The following is an 18,510-nucleotide window of genomic DNA, read 5'->3' as shown; positions in this document are numbered from 1 at the left end:
GTTCTATAGCTATATGGTGTTTATTGAATGGCACTAGCTGGGGGTGAGATATTATGGGGTTCTATAGCTATATGGTGTTTATTGAATGGCACCTGCTGGGGGTGAGGTATTATGGGGTTCTATAGCTATATAGTGTTTATTGAATGGCACCTGCTGGGGGTGAGGTGTTATGGGGTTCTGTTGACCTATTTATGAGCGCCTAATGGATGAGACTGTATAAAAATTTTGTCTATTGCTTACATTTAACTAATTAACTCCATGATGTAGAATTAAAAGGATTGCGAAACTTAGCGTTTTCTGCACATGCAAATTACAGGTTTTATTTCGGTTAATATGGTATCTTTTTTGTTTTTCGTTTCTCATACGTAGAATTCCTATTATGGCATTACTGAACCTAAATAATTTTACAATTTGTAGTGTTTGTCCCAGTGTGGAATCTGCGGTAAGGATTCCTGCGTTAACACATATTTGTTTCAGCAGAAAAGCCCTAACACTGCATGGCTGATGGGAGATAATCCCCTCTTTTGGGCTGTAACTGTAGCCTCTGTCTTTCACACCTGAGGGAGATGTAACTGAGTGCAGATTGTGTGTTTACATTGACCAGGCCGGAGTTTGCTCTTCCAGGAAGTCGGTCCTGACTGCAGCTTCTCTCCTGAGACAGGTGGGAAGGTCCTCGCTGCTGGTGGGAGCCCGGGAAACTTACAAATCGCTTCCATCTGAAAAAAATCCTCAGCAGGACAACACGACTACGACCACTGACTCAGAGATGGAAGAGTCTTTTGCACAAGGTATTGAAATAAATTATCGGATACAGTCTTTCCTGTCCGTAAGACTCAATATATGCTTTGCAAAAAAGCAGCACTGTAACATCATAAAGCTGTATAAAGTAGGGATCGACCGATATTGATTTTTTAGAGCCGATACCGATACCGATATTCTGTGAACTTTTAGGCCGATAGCCGATATAATTTGCCGATATTCTGTACATTTACCATTTTGTAAAATAAAAACTATTTCTAAAGGTAAATGCACAAAATATACATGCCACTTGTAGTGGATGCAGTGTGTTTAGACAGGAGAGCTGTGTATGTTTGTGTAGTGTGTGTGTAGTGGATGTAGTGTTTGTGTAGTGTGTGTGTGGTGGATGCAGTGTGTGTTTGTGTAGTGGATACAGTGTGTATTTGTCTAGTGTGTGTAGTGGATGCAGTGTGTATTGTGTATTTGTCTAGTGTGTATATAATGAAAACAGAGTGTTTGTGTAGTGTGTAGGTAGTGTGCGTAAAGTGAATGCAGTGTGTGTGTGTGTAAAGTGAATGCTGTATATACTAAATGCAAAGTGTGCGTGTTTGTGTAGTGTGTGTATTTGTGTAGTGTGTGTATAGTGAATGTAGTGTGTTTATATAATGCAGTGTGTGTTTGTATAGTGTATGTATATAATGCAGAGTGTGTGTGTAGTGTGCATTATATAAACACACTACACAAACACACACTGAATTATATAAACACACTACACAAACACACTGAATTATATAAACACACTACACAAACACACTGAATTATATAAACACACTACACAAAGACACTGAATTATATAAACACACTACACAAAGACACTGTGTATATAATGCAGTGTTTGTATAGTGTGTGTGTATAATGCAGTGTGTTTGTATAATGTGTGTTTGTAGTGTGTGTGTGTATATAATGCAGTGTGTGTTTGTATAGTGTGTGTGTGTGTGTGTTTATATAGTGTGTGTGTATATAATGCAGCTTGTGTTTGTATAGTGTGTGTATGTATCTAATGCAGTGAGTTTGTATAGTGTGTGTGTGTGTTTATAATGCAGTGTGTTTGTGTAGTGTGCATTATTATACACGCACTATACAAACACACTGAATTATATACACAGTGTGTTTGTGTAGTGCATGTGTATAATAAGAGTGTATGTGTGAGGGGGCATTTTTTATTAAATTATTTTTTTATTTTTATATTAATTTTTTTTTATATATATATTTAATTATTATTATTAGTTTTTTGTTGTCCCCCTCCCTGCTTGTTGCCTTGCCAGGGAGGGGGGATATGTTAATCCCTGGTGGTCCAGTGGCATTGGCTTAGCTGTGGGAGGGGGGGCAGCAAGCGTTTACTCACCTCCCAGCAGCTCCTCCAGCTCCCCAGTGTAAATCTCGCGAGACCAGCGGCCGTCAGAGCTGGCCGCGGGTCTCGCGAGATTTACACTGGGGAGCTGGAGGAGCTGCTGGGAGGTGAGTAAACGCTTGCTGCCCGCCCCCACCAGGACCGCCGGGCTTGTAATGAGCTTGGCGGTCCTGGGAGGTATTATCGGCAATATCCGTATCCCTATTGGCCGATACCGATATTGCCGAAAATACCGAATATCGGCCGATTGTATCGGTAAAACCGATAATCGGTCGATCCCTAGTATAAAGATTGCACTTTAAAAATAGGCTTTTTCTATCTTTCTGTTTCAGAAACCAAAGACGATGGCCCCACACTGCAGTGTGAGCTCTGTGGACTTGTGGACTTTGAGTACAAGTTTAAGGGTACCAAGAGGTTCTGTTCCATGGCGTGTGCCAAGAGGTGACTAATGGGGATGAATGGGAGGAGGGAAGCATTGTGGGTAAACCTAATGGTGTATATGTAACAGCGCAATCTGACTCAATCCAAAAAGTAAGAAAACTGAACACTCTGCCTATTGTCATTCATTAACCCCCCTAAGGACCTGCTGTGTCTTTACAAGGCAGGTACAAGGTACCTAAATCTCTCTACATCCTCCTCCTTGTACATTATGCATCTACTGTTTACCACATGCTATATGTTCACGTTGTGCTTTTATTTTTGCCAACTTTGGAATTGTATATTTATAAAGATATAAATCTAGAAATGTACAACGTGTTGGTTTCGAGGTCTCACAATGTAGCTGATAGTCTTGGTACTGGAGCATTGAATATATCATCTCACCAATAGTCGTTAATAAAAACTCTCCTCCTTCCATACATGCTCACAATCCTCATGAGACCTGAAAAGATTAATCTTTATTAAAGACTAAAATCTAAGTTTAATAGAATATAACGAGAGCTGTGCTAATCCTAACTCATCCAAAGTGTCTGGCAAGTGCCCTGTGTCACTGGTTTTGTAGTGTGTAGTCTGTCCATCCAATGCAAGAGGTGCCCCAGATCGGATTATTTGCAGGATATTAAGAAAACTCCTCATATGAAAAGATCTACAGCTCCATCTCCTGCTCTTATCAGTATCTCCGGTGTTGGTGTAAGTCTGTGAGATGCAAATAGTGGTGTCTCTGGTAATTGTGTATTTTTGTACAATAAGCACATAAAAGCATTTCTCTTAAAACTGTATATTGTTTGGTTTTTAACCATGAGTCGCCCTTCCCATGAGTCCTGCATTTGTTACATAGCTGAAAAGAGACTTGCGTCCATTAAGTTCAGCCTTCCTTACATTTGTATTTTGCTGTTCATCTTAAAGAAGGCAAAAAAAAAATCCCAGCTTGAAGCTGATTTTGCAACAAACTAGGAAAAAAAAATCCTAAAAATGTGTGTTCCTCCACTCTAGTTTAGGGTTCATTGTGGTTTCATTAAACCACCTTTTATTCCTCTCTTCCCCTTCCAGGTACAACGTGGGCTGCACCAAACGCGTGGGGCTTTTTCACCCAGACCGTAGCAAAGTTCAGAAGGGTCCCAAGCACACGCGAAGGAAGCAAAGAAAAGGAAGCCTGCGAAATCTGAATACGGAGTCAAAAAAACAGGTATTTGCGTGGGTTAATTTTAATAATTTTGTCCTGTAGGGAAGAAGCAGCTAGTGATGTATCTACCGGAATTTCACTTTCTGGTTCTATGTAGATTGGAGGGGATCATTGTTTGTCCTCTGCAAGGTTTCATCTGTAAATTCTTTTTGGGGGGTGGTTTTATGGGAGCCGTGGTAATTTCCCAGTTTCTCCTCTTCTCCAGTTGCCTGTTTCCATCACACCTCTGAACACCATTCCTTTATCCGTTTCTTCGGCCCTGAAAGATGTTAACAGCCAGGAAGATTCCAGCCGGGCATCAGACAATTCCAGTTATGAAGAACCTCTGTCTCCTATTTCTGCCAGTTCTTCACTGTCCCAGCGACAGCCTAGTGAAAGGGACCTGGAGCTACCTGGACTGCACAGCGGGGACCATCTACCACTAAACCAGAACTTCCTTCCCAGCAACCCTACGCAGTGGAAGGTTGAAGATGTCTATGAGTTTATTCGGTCTTTGCCAGGTGAGTACCTCCTGGTTTCTATTAGATTTCTGTTATTCACAGAGCACTTTCTGCTGAGTTTTTAGTGCAGTGAATACATTCTATTTTTTTACTTTTTTTTTTCTGATCATTTCTTACCATATGACAACTTTTAAGCTCTCGAATGATTAAACCATGTTTCAATTTGGTCTTCTTACCCAAGAGATGGACAGCCAGGGAGTCGAATTATCCACTGAGAGGTAATTTGAGAGAATCTTGACTTACAAGATCAGCCTAGGGATGGTGTGGGGGGGGGTCAGGCAATATTGCCCCTACTAGAAGGTCTCAGGGATGTTTGTAATTTAAGTCCCTGAAGGAATTGACAGCTTGTTCAAGGTCTTGAACTGGACTCGTGTATGATTGCATTGAGGATGCAAATGATCCTAGTAATAGTTCCACAACTTTAATTTTAAGATGTGGCCAGAACTTTGCCATAACATGGAAACTGTCTGCTCCCCACAGGCTGCCAGGAGATCTCAGAAGAGTTCCGGGCCCAGGAAATTGATGGCCAAGCTCTGCTTCTTCTCAGAGAGGAACATCTAATGAGTGCCATGAACATTAAACTGGGCCCAGCCTTGAAGATCTATGCCCGTATCAGTACCCTCAAAGACTCATAAACCTACACTGGACTTTACAGCAGAAGGCTGCAGCCAAGAATCACTTTTGCAAAGTGTGTGAATCCTGATCTAGTTCCAGATTCTCTATTTTACTGAAACATTATCGTGGTTTTCTCTGAAGGCTGGGTGCTGATACATTCATTTTGATGACTAGTATTTCTCTTAAGAGGTTGAGAACATCGGGACCAATTGCAGGCAGAGTTCCTGCAGTAGTCGACACTGGACCTTCCTCAGGCTTGACATCGGTGCTACCCAGGATTACAAATTCTTTCTTTCCTCTCACATCAGTGTGGTTTTCATATTCAGGTGCTGTTCATGTGGGAAGAGGTGATACTCCGCACCCGTGAAATACAAAAACGTTGAATTATAGACTTATTTTTCACTTTTACCTTTTTTCACTCATGGTTAGTTTTTTTTTGTTGTTAAAAGAAACCTTTTGGTTTTAATTAGGTTTTTACTTTAATATTCTATTAATTAGTCCTCACTTAGGAATCCACCTGTAATGCGTTTTTTATATATCCTTGTAGGATTTAATTAAATGGAACGGTGGTTTTCACAGCAATCCCATTTCATTTGTGTAATAAATTGCCCTGTAATGTCTCCCAGTAGAAATGTCGCCATTTAAGATCATCTCCGCTTGTTTAATTAGTAATAAGTAGGACCTGCCAGAGCTCCAGTTATATGAAACCAGCTCGGATTAAAGGAGCGACTACACACAAAGCACTAACCTGTCAGGACAGGTCATGATTCCCTTTTATTCCAGAAGTTTGGTCCTTTAAGGGGTTAATGACAGTTTATAAACATGTTAAAGGGACTCTCCAGTGCCAGGAAAACAAACCGTTTACCTGGCACTGCAGGTCCAATCTCCGTCCCACCCCCCTGTATCCAGGTTCAGGGTCCGCCCACGCTTTCTTATGGGGAGACCTATTTTGTAGCCAGCGATGGGGGAAACCTAATCCGCATGCGCGGCAATGCCGCGCACGCGCATTAGACCTCCCCATAAGAAAGCATCATTTCCTATGGGGATTTCAGCGACGCTGGAGGTCCTCACATATTCGGAGCTATAGAAAACCTGTGATATAAACCAGGAAGTGCCCTCTAGTGGCTGTCTTGTAGACAGCCACTAGAAGAGGAGTTAACCCTGCAAGGTAAATATTGCAGTTTATGAAAACTGCAATATTTGCAGTTGCAGGGTAGTGGGAGTTGGCACCCAGACCACTCCAATGGGCAGAAGTGGTCTGGGTGTCTGGAGTGTCCCTTTAATTTCTATTTGAAACTGGCACTTTAACTAATTTGAGACAGCCGGGAATCGCTGTGGAGCTAATGGAATCAGGAAGTAAACTCCCTGGCTGTCTGAAATTCGTTATAACTGTGCTGATTTCAAATTGATAAATGGCAGCCCAGCGCAGCCTGTCTGCACGTGTCCCCAGAGCCCTCTTTAACCCTGGAGAACTTGGACTGATAGATACAAGCCTGTGTTCACACAGCTCAAAAGCAGAGTCTTCTCTATGGGAAGCCTCTGATCAGTCATTTGAAAGTCTGTGCCGGGAATGAAGGGAGGCATTGGTCATGATATTTCCTTTGGGTCAGTTTACCCAAGGCAGTGAGTGATTGTGCCATCAAACTCCAATGTTTAGGACTGCTGCCAGCAAGAAGTGTATAGGAGATTATGGGAAGAATTGCACAGTGTTAAAACAGATGGTCATTAAAGGGACACTGTAGGCACCCAGACATCTTCAGCTCATTGTAGTGGTCGGGGTGCAAACTCCCATCACCCTTAACTCTTATAAACTGCAATAATCACTGCAGGGTTAAGTCCTCCTGTAGTGGCTGTCTACCAGACAGCCACTCGAGGGACTTGTGGCTTCTTAGGCTACTTTTGCTCATCAAAACGCTGCATGTCCTCACGCTCTGCATGAGGATCTTCAGCGTCGCCGGAATCCCCATAGGAAAGCAGTGGGCGGAGCTGACCCAGCGGCGTTTGATTCAGGTAAGTGTCTGAAGGGGTTTTAACACCTGAAACCTGGTATGTAAGGGACAGTCCAGGCACCCAGACCACTTCTGCCCATTGGAGTGGTCTGGGTGCCAACTCCCACTACTCCTAACCCTGCAAGTGTAATTATTGCAGTTTTTTTTATAAACTACAATAATTACCTTGCAGGGTTAACTCCACCTCTAGTGGCTGTTTACTAGATGCCACTAGAGGTCACTTCCTCCTTCATAGCACAAACCTGTGCTAGAGCGTCGCTGGACATCCTCACGCTGTGTGAGGACCTCCAGCGTTGCTCATTTCCCCATAGGAAAGCATTGAAATTATTTTTCAATGTTTTCCTATGGGGAGCGATCAAGTGCTTGCAATCTTACTGAATACTGATATAGTTTTCAGACAAGGCCAGACTTATACTAAGGTCAGACAAAAGCATAAGCTACAGTTGTGATATGCTGGAGGTGCTACCAGTTTGTGCCGTCACACAGGACCCCAGAGACAATGTGGTACATCCACTAACTGTGACCAGGTTCTATAATTAGATTGTGTTACAGGATTCTGTAATGATTACCGGATCTCATTAAACCATGGCCTTCACATATTTTAGAGGGGGGGGGTCCAAAATGTAGATCCCTGCAGAGAACCATAGAGTAACATGGTCCCCAAGCAGCCAGGCCATTCAGCAAATCAGAACACATTTATACAATGCAATAAATCCAGAACTAGCAACGACGCTGAAACTGGTAAATGCACTATATAGTACATGCGGTCACTTTCATTTAGATAAAATTCCTGAGACATGAATTTCATATCAGAACTAAAACCTCACTGAGCCTGGTGGGACCCTGCCATTTCCAACTGATCTTATTAGTCACTATAAATGTCATGGGCTCCTCCTTTGCCCAGCAGATTACACTCAGGGAGTTTAGCAGATAAAATCTGGCATTTGACACTACACCTTGAGTTCTAAGTAAATCACATTTCAGACCAGAGTAGCTGAATGGAAAGCCTAACGGATTTAAAGCATTTTTCCAGTTCACCTATTTTGCTTTTAGTGAGTAACCTGTTCAATTTACTTTCATTCCTTTGGTTAGGAATTATTTTTAAATGGCATTTCAAAGCACCCTAGATAATCTCGTGTACAGGGTCTACTGATTGCAGCTAATATATGCTGTGCCCGCACACTCCCCCTGTCCCCCCCCCAGAGCCATAACTAAAGGTTAGTAAGCTGGGCTGCCAAGTGAAATTTTATACAGTTACATAGTTTAACACCCTATTAAATAATGGATTCTGTAAAACGCATAGGTTTGGTTTTTTCCCCCTTTCTGTATTATGCGAGGTTAACAAAACCCAATCACACCTAGTGTACTTGTCGCAAATTAGCCGCTAAAAAAAAATCTACAAAATAAATTGAGACAAAAAGCAGTTTACAAACATTTCATTTACAGCTTTATTTTCACAACAGATACAAATAGCAACTTTTAAACTTTTTTTCCCCCATTTTCTTTATTTTTTTTTATACATAATGCAAATTGATCATTTCAGCTGTGACCTATTTCAGTCTTTTTTCTGAATGTCTTCCTTCCCCCTATAATTTCATTTAATGAGATAGCTAGACTCTAAATACATGTGGCTTTTATTTTATATAGAAAAAGGAAAGGTGTTAATATGTATATTGGAGTTATTTACACAGTATTAACATGCCGACAGGTAAATTCAGTCTGCATTACCTTTACACAACACATTAGAAGCAGGGCAGCCAAAAATTCAGCCTAACAAAATAAAAAACAGTAAACTAAGAATAATAAAACATACAACTGTTAAAGTAACAATATAATTAAGGCTTAAAACGAGTATAAAAATAACAGAGCCGCTCTTTCCTGCACCTTTGATTGGTGCAGGTGCGGTTTTTATACAGAAATCTGGCCGATTGGGGATCCTGGCTTGCGGCTTTCCATCAAACAGGAATCAGCAAGAAACCCAACTAGGTAATAAAAATGCACTTTACAAAGCATGATATAGAGCTCAATACAGGCCTCTTGCCACAAGAGAGGTTTGGTGTAGCTGGGCACCCTCTGCTGGTCCTTGTGTAGACTAAAAATCAGGGGCGCACAGGTTTAGATGACAATACTGCTATTTGGGTAACAAGAGAGGTAAAGTGTTTTGGCTTTGGGTAAGTCTGCTGTGGGTTCTCCTCCAAATTACTAAAGGGTTCTAAGCAATGAGTGGCCGCCGTCCTAAAATACTTGTTAAACCAACTTTACCAGGTAAAGCGTACTCAAAAATAAAACGCTAATGTATTTTAATGACGTTGACATTTGTTTGAGCCATGAATGAGCTGATCACCGAACAGTCACCCGTCAGACTGATTTTAGAATGGATCGGAGTAACATACGTCATGTGACTGGCTGCAGCAGTGGTGTTACAAGATGCAAAACAGTCAGTGTCCTGGGGACTGAGCTGATTAATTGGAATAGCCAATTAATCTGTCTGCTTTGATCTTTATACTGAACACAAATGATTTGGAGTTAATTAACTACTCCTGGGTTAAGTCACACAGCGATTTCAGAAAATGTAAATTCAGGCGCTTAACTTGATGGATTCTTTTCCAGAACTCGTTACTGGTGACTTTCTAGAAACAAAACATGAGGCGATCACTCGAGAACCTGTCTGGCTCTGGGAATAGTCCCCGTGTTGTGCTTGGGAAGCCCAATCTACCGCTGGGAATCTCTCTCTCTAGAGCCAGATACTGGGGAGTTTCTCTAAACTGAGCAACACCCCCCCCCCCCCCCCCCCCCCCCACCCCGAGTTCGCAGGCCTTACATTTTATTAATAGGGTCTCCTGAAGACTTCTACATCGTAATAACCAAACACGTTTTAAAAACCACTCGATACTTCTCTTGCTTTGGCTGTTTATTGACACTAGAGGGCTGGGCAAACTCCTGATAATTAAAGTGATCTTTATTAGAAATGTATAAACTCCACATTTTTTTTTTTTTTTTTATCCTTGGTGGCAAATCTTTAGAGTTTAATGAGCCAATATTTATTTTCTGCACTATGGAATGCTGGGAAGGTGGTACTGAGCAAGTCCAATTCAGACAGTCTGAGGTCACACGCTTTGGGCAGTCAACAAAGGGGGTGATCAAAGCTTAGTTGCTACAGTTTGGTTAGTGTTGTGGAATTCTGGTTTTAATCAGATTTCTGATAAAGATTTATTGAAAGTGCCACTTTAAGCCTTCAAGTCTGCCAAATATAAACATTTTATTCCCAAATACACCAAGGACTTGAGCACAAACAATACGAATCATACAAAATTGTGCCAAAATGAATATATTCTTTCCATCGCACTGAATCGTAGGTTACATTAATGTGACAAGGAGCAGGCACAGGTAAGCTGGCCTTTTAATCAAACATGCGGAATCCCTGGAAAAGCAATTCTAATGACCGGCTTTATTAACACCGTGGACGCAATCACAAACACAGTTTCATTTCACATCCAAATCTCAGTTCCTCCACTTGAGGACGCCATTAAGTTACCAGATGTAAATACGCTTGTGAAACTAGTCAGACATTTGGTGAAAGTGCAACCTAATGTTCCTGACAAATAGATCTCTGACTGTAACCAGGGCTTGGCAAACTGGTTTGGAATCTAAGAGCCAGCTAAAAAAGTTAGGAGCCAGTTTTTTTTTTTTTTGTTTTTTTAAGGGACACTGTATTCACTAGAACCACTAAAGTGGCCGGCTCCATTGTTTGCCCAGCCGGCCCAGGTAAAAGGCTGACAAATCCCAAGCGCCAGGGCAAAATGTCTAGTCGCCATGGCGACCTGGCGCCTGGGATTTGTCAAGCCCTGACTATAACCAATGTCTGCTGCAGGATAGATGGATAAATAAAGCGGCCACACGCAATGGAATGGATATCGGAAGCTTGAAATTACTAAATACGTCTGGCATTTCCACAATGACTATCTGGAAAATAGAAATATGACACACAACACATCTTGTCCTGCACAAACTGAATGACAACGTTTAGGAATACAAGTCTGCATTTTATTTTGCTGGAAATATTCAGAGTAGTCCCTATAAAATTGCTGCTGTGCCTTGGAAATACTGATATTTCCGATGTTTGCCAATTATACACAGTTAGAGCTGCAGAGGTAGCCGCCACCTGAATGAAAAAGGAATTCTGAGGACTGGGTGCATCCATTGACGGGCACAGACACACGCACGTTAATTCACCAGTAACTGGTTACTGGGAACAAAATCATTTTGGCTAAAAAGCAACAAAGGAAAAATATAGAGTTGCAGAATAATACCAGTTCAGAGATTTTGGCCTAAAGCACGTTAGCTTGCTGAAATACTTTGTGTGTGAAGAGTGTGTCCTATTTTCCAATTTACAAAAAGAGCAGATTTCAAAATAAATTGGCACATTGATGAATTAACCTTGTTAGAACCCACTCCCCTCCCACTCAGCTGTGAATCAGACATTCAGTCCTGTTACTTCCTGGTTGTAAGTTTTCATTGTGGTCTATCTATTGAACAGAGATTCCTCCCTCCCCCCCCCCAGGCAGAATATTCAAACAAAGCAGATGTAGTTGGATCCTGCGCAAACATCACTTGATATCAGTATTGATATATCATCAGATGAAAAGCAGCTATGACACGGAAGACTGATGTAACAGGAACTTGGACAAGTGACACCGAATGTTTGTAAGCATTGCTGTAAAAAGGAAAAGGAATCTGGTTGCTATGACAGCTGCCAAGTATCAAGTCCCAGCTGGCAAAGTGTACCCCGTGCGTTTGCCTTACTTGGCTCGGAATTTGGTACAATTTGGTCCAGATTATTGTCTACCGTTAAACAGTACAGATTCCGGTTTAGCCAGGCACGGCTGTATTTACTGTATGTGGGGAACTTTATCCACATGCAGAGACATTCGGTGACATATCTGGAAAACAAATGCCAATACTTTACTCCAAGATATTTAACGAATTTTATCATTTGTGGCTATACAGTGTATTCTAATAAAATGCTATGTTTGCTTCTACATCAATATTTGAGATGTCCCAAACATAGCAATACAAGAAATACTGTATAAACTAGCTTTTCTACCTCAATACATCTGGAATGGATGAATAAATACATGGAATTTTAACCATTGTGCAAATTTACATTTTACCTTATCTGTACACAAGAAATCACTGCCCTGTCCTAACTAAGTGCCGGCCGTTCAGGCTAGGTTTCAAATGAGGATTACCCCAAAAAATAAAAAAAATGTTTTTTTTAAGTTCTTTTTTGCATTTTTAATAAAAAAAATACAGAGATCTATTCTGAACAGAAAAACGCGAAGAGAATAAAGCCCAAAATCAATACAAAAGACAGCCATAAAGCAGTGTTTGTGCTTCAGTTCATTTAGGACAGATCCAGTTGTTCGGGCAATTTATATTCTGGTTAATCACAAATATTTTATCTCACTTTTCAAGCTGACGGCATCACATTTTATGCAAAGAGCATCAGCCACTCCGGAGAAGGATAGCGAGAAGCAGTCCGAGTCTGAACGCAGGAGACATGGCGTCCTGATAAGAATGGTGTGAAATCCAGCACATGCAGCTAATATAGCTTTTAAGGGCAGCTCACATTTTGAATGCTTTGCATATTCCCATGGCAGTATCCTATGATTAAATGACAGGTTTATTGATTTAAGTGTGCAGGGACCTCTCACATGAAGGTGGCTGCGTGTAGCCAAGAACCGGCACTGCGTCTGCAGATCAGAAGCAAATTATCAACCAGTCTAATACTCAGTGATGTCGTCAGTCTGATTTCACCAATTCACAACAGCCTTATACACATCCCAAGCATTTAACTCCTTCCCTGTGTTTACATTTTATATCAATTAAAAAAAATAGGAAGATCCACAAATCTTCCAGTTAAATACCGGGAGCATGCCAATGTATCAGATTGCCAAATACATACTGACACCGAGCATTCAGAACAAATCTGGATATATATTTTACAGCAAGTGCCATGACCCAGTACCAGCAGTTTTCATGATGAACTTGCCCTGACAGAAAAAAAACAGACAAAGACACCACTAACCCTGGCCTCATCGGGAATATGTGGAGTAGTTGTGTTATGACTAAGTACTGCAGCACACCATCATAGGCAGACGTGAAGAGGGGAGAATGGGTGAAAAGATTAATACGGGACTTGCTGAACTACCAAACATTTGTGAGCCTGTAGCAATACTCAAAGTAGCATGAGATTTAAAGAGTTAAAAGAAGAAAAACTACCACAACAAGAGGACATAGTCTAAAATTAGAGGGACAAAGGTTTAAAAATAATACCAGGAAGTATTACTTTACTGAGAGGGTAGTGGATGCATGGAATGGCCTTCCAGCTGAAGTGGTAGAGGTTAACACAGTAAAGGAGTTTAAGCATGCGTGAGATAGGCATAAGGCTATCCTAACTATAAGATAAGGCCAGGGACTAATGAAAGTATTTAGAAAACTGGGCAGACTAGATGGGCCGAATGGTTCTTATCTGCCGTCACATTCTATGTTTCTATTTAATGCTGGAATCTTGTAACAGTAACAGCCCTAGAATATGAAGTCCTCTGCTAGTAGCCACGCCATTACAAGCCATAGTACACCCTCCAGGGGTGAATTTATACTCAGGGCTCTCACTTGCCAATGGCTGAATGATATATTGCAATACTGTTATTTTCTTCATATTGTATGGAGTTTATAATTAGTGCTGAATCAGACACATTAAAGTGACCTCACATTCCCCAAATTATCAGGTGGATATTACTGCAATCTATACACTGTGCAGCTGAAATAACCAGCAAGCTACTATACTACTCCTACACCAGGCAAAGAATTACGTGGAAAGAGAGGCTGTGTGGGCAGCCTCCCTGCCTCCAAACTCTTCATACCACGTGCACTCTAGGAATAAGTCATGGTAGGTCAGCTCTGGATCTCAGAGTATGGTCTTACTGAAAAAGGTCAAACGTAGAACTGAGTAGCAATTGCTATCAATTTCGTTAGCACAATGTACAGATGAAATTAGAATTACTTTAAACATATACTAGAACTCATAAGGTATGACAGGTGAACTTTAACGGGTTACATAATACAGACCTTTCTCCCCCCCAAAAAATGTGCAGCCATTTACTAATGAGAGGAGACGGCAGAAGATCTTATGCGAGACAAAGGATGGAGGGTAAGAGAATAAATCACCTAAAACTGGGGTATAAATTAGGAAAATAAAGATATTTAGAAAAGTGAAGGCTCAAAGTGACCAGGACACAGGTTCCTTGTGAAATATGGAGCAGTATTTATCATGCATCTATTCACAATACAGATATAACCCCTTAAGGCACAGGTTCTTTGCCATTCTTTGTACCCCCTCCCCACCCCCAGCAGTGCAGGCTTTCAAAATATACTCTATAAAGATCTTCCACTACACTGCATGGGTTGTGTGACCCAGAGTGAGTAGACCCTGAATGTTTCAGTATTAGGGGGGAGGGGGGGTCTTGATGTCCGACATGGGAGGGACCTATGCTTCGCTATTATAAAACCAACCATTGCTTTGCATGTGAGTGTCCGGGACCAAAGCATTTGTTTTAAACAGTTTAAGGGACAGAAGGGGCTACACTCTAGCATCTCTATATACAACCAAGCTCTCAAACTCCTTGTCCACAAACATGTACTACTGATTTAAGTGCCTTATTGCAATACCAACAATTGTAATCATATGCCTAAATTTAGAAAAATAAAACGGAGCACGCCAGTCTCCCTGACGCTGAACAGGCAAAACACGTCAGCACAGACTGCTCCGTTAATTTGGTCAAAATCCTAAAGGCGACCGGTTTGCATTCGCCAACGTGAGCACAACGCACAGGATCTGTTAGAGAAACACATGTCCTGGCACCACGACAGGTCAATAGTAAAAATGTGCCTGGCGTGGTCTGTGGTCTCAAACCAGTCTGATTTCTTTATTCTTTTCCATCAGCAGAGAAACCCGCTCTGATAGCACATGGAGGGCACTGAATCAGGGGTAGGAGGAGGGGCTCCAGCTACAAATTTCCACCTATTTGGAGGCCAGAGGGAAAAGTCTGTTACCCCCAATCCATTTAGAAGTTCTCTTTTCTCTTGTTTGTTAATTTCCCCCAATTAGCAGCACCAATATCTTGGCCAATAAATAGGATTTTTTTTTATTGTTTTCTTGTATGTTAAAAAGAAAATGGAGGATAAAAAAAATGAGGGAAACAAACAGATATAAAATGTGAGAGATTCAAAGTGCTATATGCTGGGGACTACGTAAGTCACCAAACTGTGTCTGGCAAAAAGATGCAAGTCACAAACTGACTCACGCCAGCAGGTAGCCAATCAGAAGCTTCGTTCGGTGTCACAAATTAAAATGTCTATAACCCATCGAAACAGAATAATGAGTAAATCCAGAGGTAAAAATCCATTAATTGAAGTGGATTTGCAAAACGTGGCCATCCAGACGTGTTCAAATCACCTGTTACTTAGTCTTTAAAAACAAAACAAGGAAACGCTTCTGTACCCAGGTGTGCCAGAATTTGTCCAACAGATGCATTTGGTGGAGCATCCAAATGACTCCATTGCCCAGAAGGTAAGCAGTCTGTCTGGTGAAAAAGGTGGGATCGGTTGCTACTCCTTGATCTTTTTCTCCATCAAGTGATCAGATTCCCAGTTGGCAGCGAGAGGGCAGGCACTGCTCCTTGGATCCAGAAATTGGGGGGGGGTAAGGTGATGGAGGAGAGAGTAGCCTCCAGTGCCCAGCATTCATGGTCTCTCTCTAGATGAGGGAGATCCGAACAGGAATTCCTGGAGACTCGGTCCTCTGAGGAGAATGATGGTTCACCAGGTGCTCAACAACCGTATGCTTGGACATGTGCTTCATCAAATAGGTCTCCTGGAAAATGAGAAACAGAGAGATGTGAGCTTAGCTTTCATCACTTCCAAAGTATTCTAATAATTGTCTCATTATACTAAAAAATAAAGTGCAAAACAGGAAGGAAGGCCCCAGGCTAAAAATTAAGACAGATTCGTATTTAACCCAAAGATATCTGCGTCCAGAAAGTGTGATACTCACGGATGTGTATGCTCTGCCACACATACTGCAGCAGTAAGCCTTGGCGTGCTTGACAGCATGTGCAGAGAGGTGTATCTGCAGGGAAGCGGAGTCTGAGTACGCTCGGTAGCAGTTGGGACATTTGTATGGTTTATCCTTATTGTGCTGCCGCTGGTGAGACTGGGTAGGATAAAACAGGCAAATCAGCAGACGTTTTAACAAGAAACTCAGAAGTTTTATAAAATATTCAACGGTCTCAGAGCAAGATCTATGGAGCAGAATAACTTCCTGCAGACAGACACAGGAGTTGCCTCCCTGAAGTAAGTCAAAGGGTTCAAATAAAATAACATAACAAAACTAATTTCTATGAATATAAACAATATGTCATTTATTTTAAAAAAAATATTATTTACTACCTTTAATCAGGATTATCCTCTAATATGGGATTAACTAAACTATCAGTGTCTACACATTTTCTCAAGGCAGGGGTACTTCTCCGTAAAAGGGTAAGAAACACAGATTTGTTAATCTCCCCCAACACGTCCAATTCACACACAGGATATTCCTAAAATAATCTTAATATACATCTGTTACAGCTCAGATAGATATTTTATACACAAACCTGCAGATTGGAGAGTTGCGTGAATGCTTTTTCACAGCCTGGCTGCGGACACTTATAGGGCCGGTCACCGGTATGAATTCTGGGGAAAGATATAAAATAAACCAGTAAAATGCAGAATGGGACATTTTACGGTAACACACAAATCATCACAATATCAAAATATTTAACCAGGAAAGGTAGGATTAGCTTGTCTCCAGTCTCCCAGGGACTAGATATTAACCAACGTAATGGAACACATTTTATTGACCTTGAAAAGACTAAACGCTGCTCCTGCCAAGGGAACCTTTGACTTTCGGATATTTCATTTCTTTGCGCACACAAAGTGTTACAATCGACAGCACAGGAGTAAACCAATACACAACAGATACCGCTCTTATGCACTAGATAAAGGGACACTTATTGAATGAACATGCGGTGTAACATGTTGATGATTAATAAAACCAAAGGGAGGGAAAAAAAAAAAAACGCACAAAGACATCATAAACTATATAACAGACAGCATGAAGAAAGAGGAAAAAAAATGAAAGCACATTTGGGAAAATTGCCCCTCATGCAATTTTGTTTCCAGACTTTGCCTAGCAGCCAAGAGTTGGGTGAGCCTGTATGCTGTTACTGCTTGTTTAATGCAGATGGCAAGTTTCAGAGGCCATGAGGCAGTGAGAGAACCCGAACCACTCACAGACTATTTCATACGAATCATGGAATGGCACGCAGACATTCTGCACTATAACCACTACACCGAGCATCAGTGGTCAAGGTAATTAGAGTGCCGCTATAACCGTCACACCCTTACCTGGTATGTTGCTGGAGGTGTGAAAGCTGGCGGAAGGATTTCTCACAGTAGGAGCAGTGATAGGGCTTAACGCCGAGGTGTATACGCAAATGCTGCGCAAGGTAGGAAGCATTGGCGAAGGATTTCGAACAATGTGGGCACTTGTGAGGTTTGGCCTCCGTGTGGGACTTTGAATGGATCTGCATCTCGGATTTTGTAAAGAAGGTCAAAGGGCAAACCTTACATCTATACCAGGAGATAAAATAAATAGTTAAAATATAATTTATACAGCCCAGGATCTTATTCTAAAAACTGAAAATTTCAAGACTGAAAATATGCAAACATTTGTAAAGGATTTACCAAAAAAACCTGTTAAAAAAAAAAAAAAGGTAGAGTGGTTTCACCTGTTGAGCAAAAAGGACAAGGATTTACATTGAAAAGATAATTGATCTGTACATTGCACAGGAGACTATAACGTAGTAAATTACAAAATATCCCAATGTTTGTGTACACTACCAGTATTCCAGGTTCTGGGTAACATGCACCTGTGCATTATGGGTACATAAAGGACCACTTAAAGGAACACTATAATCACCAGAACCACTACATAATGTATTGGTTCTGGCGTCTACAGCATGTCCCTGCAGACTTTTCAATGTAAACACTGCAAACACATTGCTCCAATAGGTACACCTCTAGTGGCAGTCACTCAGATAGCCACTAGAGGTACTTCCTTTGACAGTTCTGCATGGAGATGCTGAACCTTCCCCATAGAGATACCATGATTTAGGAGATGCTGATTGGCGCAGAGCAGTGTTTTACCTCCCAATGCTCTTCTGTGGGAAAGCATTGGATTGGCTGAGCTCACCAAGTTTGGAACCATGGAGGTGGAAAAAGGCAAGTTCAAACAACATTTACTCCAATCTAAGGGGGCTGGGAACCTAAATAGTTATGTCACCCAGAATAAACACAGACGGCCTGATCTCCCCCCGCTCGCTCTGAGTTGATTGAGATTCAATGCTTCTCTTTGAACAGCGCTGGACTGGTCACTTGTCCAATAGAGTCCAATTAAATGCTTCTCTTTTGACAGGAATTTTGTGATGGATGGCAAATTGGAAGATCAAGTAC

At 41.4% G+C, this 18,510-nt stretch overlaps 2 protein-coding genes across 16 annotated transcripts in view; one reads left to right on the top strand and one right to left on the bottom strand.

Annotated features, from left to right (window-relative positions):
* PHC2 (polyhomeotic homolog 2) overlaps positions 1 to 5,802 on the top strand; it is a 200,343-nt gene extending 194,541 nt beyond the window's left edge. For 8 of the 9 annotated variants that reach the window (XM_063436118.1, XM_063436119.1, XM_063436117.1 and 5 more), the window contains 5 exons: positions 605 to 788; positions 2,482 to 2,590; positions 3,638 to 3,773; positions 3,976 to 4,270; positions 4,751 to 5,802. In XM_063436118.1, coding sequence (XP_063292188.1) covers positions 605 to 788; positions 2,482 to 2,590; positions 3,638 to 3,773; positions 3,976 to 4,270; positions 4,751 to 4,905 — 879 coding nt within the window. In that variant the 3' untranslated portion in view covers positions 4,906 to 5,802. The remainder of the gene's footprint in view (positions 1 to 604; positions 789 to 2,481; positions 2,591 to 3,637; positions 3,774 to 3,975; positions 4,271 to 4,750) is intronic. The other variant, XM_063436120.1, reaches the window with a different exon arrangement.
* Positions 5,803 to 14,407: 8,605 nt separating this feature from the next.
* The window catches only part of ZNF362 (zinc finger protein 362), a 40,354-nt gene continuing 36,251 nt past the window's right edge, over positions 14,408 to 18,510 (bottom strand). For all 7 annotated transcript variants that reach the window (XM_063436403.1, XM_063436402.1, XM_063436405.1 and 4 more), the window contains 4 exons: positions 17,404 to 17,628; positions 16,611 to 16,689; positions 16,010 to 16,168; positions 14,408 to 15,829 (listed from right to left, as the gene is read on the bottom strand). In XM_063436403.1, coding sequence (XP_063292473.1) covers positions 15,713 to 15,829; positions 16,010 to 16,168; positions 16,611 to 16,689; positions 17,404 to 17,628 — 580 coding nt within the window. In that variant the 3' untranslated portion in view covers positions 14,408 to 15,712. The remainder of the gene's footprint in view (positions 15,830 to 16,009; positions 16,169 to 16,610; positions 16,690 to 17,403; positions 17,629 to 18,510) is intronic.

The sequence above is a fragment of the Pelobates fuscus genome, chromosome 11 (assembly GCF_036172605.1).
Source record: "Pelobates fuscus isolate aPelFus1 chromosome 11, aPelFus1.pri, whole genome shotgun sequence".
Lineage (NCBI taxonomy): Eukaryota > Metazoa > Chordata > Amphibia > Anura > Pelobatidae > Pelobates > Pelobates fuscus.
The sequence above is the reverse complement of the archived record's forward strand: the minus strand, read 5'-3'. Positions and strand labels throughout refer to the sequence as shown.